General features: G+C 55.7%; 1 protein-coding gene across 8 annotated transcripts in view; it reads left to right on the top strand.

The window, feature by feature from the left end:
* Positions 1 to 1,249: 1,249 nt before the first annotated feature.
* Positions 1,250 to 1,773, top strand: part of RAB28 (RAB28, member RAS oncogene family) — a 116,274-nt gene continuing 115,750 nt past the window's right edge. For all 8 annotated transcript variants that reach the window (XM_073891436.1, XM_025887482.2, XM_025887480.2 and 5 more), the window contains exon 1: positions 1,250 to 1,529. In XM_073891436.1, coding sequence (XP_073747537.1) covers positions 1,455 to 1,529 — 75 coding nt within the window. In that variant the 5' untranslated portion in view covers positions 1,250 to 1,454. The remainder of the gene's footprint in view (positions 1,530 to 1,773) is intronic.

Below are 1,773 nucleotides of genomic sequence, written 5' to 3'. Positions count from 1 at the left end.
CATTCTACTTCCTTACATTCTTTCCAGGACCACTGCCTCTGAGCTGAGCTGTTTGTGTCTTAAGCTTACTCATCTGTAAAATGAAATAATTCTATCTACTCTATAGGGTTCTCATGAGGAATGAACAGTGGTCATCCCTGTGAAGTAATTAACAATGAGACAAGCATAGTAGGTTGACATTATTATTGTAGAATTTATCTCTATTGGAATTTTCTGTGACATCTTTTACCTGCTCTACTGGACTGAGACAGTACAGCAATTCTTACACTTTTTGGGCTCAGGGCCTCTTTCCACTCTTAAGAAATTATTGTAGACCCCAAAGAGTTTTTGTTTAGGTAAGTTATAGCTATCATTACTGCTTTGAAATTAAGACTAAGAAATGTTTGGAACCTTATAACAAGCATATGATTCCTTAACTGCCGGAGTAATGCCATCATATACATCATGCATCTCCTCGAAAACTTACACTCGTGAGAGAATGAACACGAAAAAGGCAAACAAAAACAAAAACAAAACAAAAAGATGTTTGTATTATTATGAAGATAATTTTGACTCTGTTGGGGCCCCCCATTGTTCCCCGGACCACACTTTGAGAACTGCTCTTCTAGGTTACTTGCTTGATGAATGGACCATCGGATTCTGTTGTTCTGTCGCGAGAACCCATGGTTTGACAGGTCAAAACAGAGGCAGCGCCAGAACTCCGTTAAACTGAAGGCCACTACGGGGGCTCGCCCGCAGGCAGAACGGCCCTCGGCAACCTCGGCGGCGCCCACGCCCCTCCCGAGGCTCGACCTCCGGCGCCTCTGCCCGCGCCAGGGGCCCCTCCCCTGTGCGCTGCGCCTGGCAACCGGCTTGCAGGGCGCCCGGAGACAGGCCCCGCCCCACCGCCTCTCCAACCCCCGGCTTCCATGGCAACCGTGGCGCGCAGCCCAGGCGTCAACGCCCCCCCTCCAGCTAAACCATTCACTTCAGGGACCTTCACAGGGGGTGATGGAAACACGGGAATATGGTAGAACGCCTGAATGCTACAGGGTTCCCATTTCCCCACCTGATTTGAATGATGTATTTTGTTTTTCTTCTTCACAGCTGCCTCTTCGAGAGTAGCGCCCGTCTCGCCTGCTCAGTTCGAACGCCTCCCCCATCGCAGGCCCGCAAATGGGCCGGCTTGCTAGGGAGGCTCGCGTCCGCGCGGGTTGGCGCAGAGGAGGGGGGGGCGCGACCGACGTAGCGCGTGGGGGGCGGGGCGGCGCGCGGGGGCGGGGAGGCGGGCAAGATGGCGCCCGGCGAGTGATTCAGCTCAGATACGTCCAGCCGCCGCTGAGACACCGGGGCGGGGGGTCCTGCCCCCACTGCCGCCCTTCCTCCTCTCCCCCGCCCCCGGAGACCCCCTCCTCCCCTTCCTCCCTCCAACCTCGGGGTGGGGGTGGGGGAGCGGGCCTGGTTCCCGGGACACCATGTCGGACTCTGAGGAGGAGAGCCAGGACCGGCAACTGAAAATCGTCGTGCTGGGGGATGGCACCTCCGGGAAGGTCAGTCCTCCAGCAGGCCCGCCGTCCCCGGCCTGCAGGAACCCCGGCGCGGCCCCGGCAAACCCCAGCCTCCTCCCCGCCGCTCGGCGTCGCCTCATTCCCCCAAGGGCCGGGGCCCGCCTGACCGTGGCCTGGGGCCAGACACGGAGTAGGCGCTGGGTGAAGGCTGGCGAGAGCTGTCCAGCTCTCCTTAAATTAAAAAAAAAAAAAAAAAAAAAAAAAAAAAAAAAAAAAAAAAAAAAAA

The sequence above is a fragment of the Callorhinus ursinus genome, unplaced genomic scaffold, assembly GCF_003265705.2.
Source record: "Callorhinus ursinus isolate GAN/ISIS: 27379988/994484 unplaced genomic scaffold, GSC_fseal_2.0 scaffold4, whole genome shotgun sequence".
Classification (NCBI taxonomy): domain Eukaryota; kingdom Metazoa; phylum Chordata; class Mammalia; order Carnivora; family Otariidae; genus Callorhinus; species Callorhinus ursinus.
The sequence above is the reverse complement of the archived record's forward strand: the minus strand, read 5'-3'. Positions and strand labels throughout refer to the sequence as shown.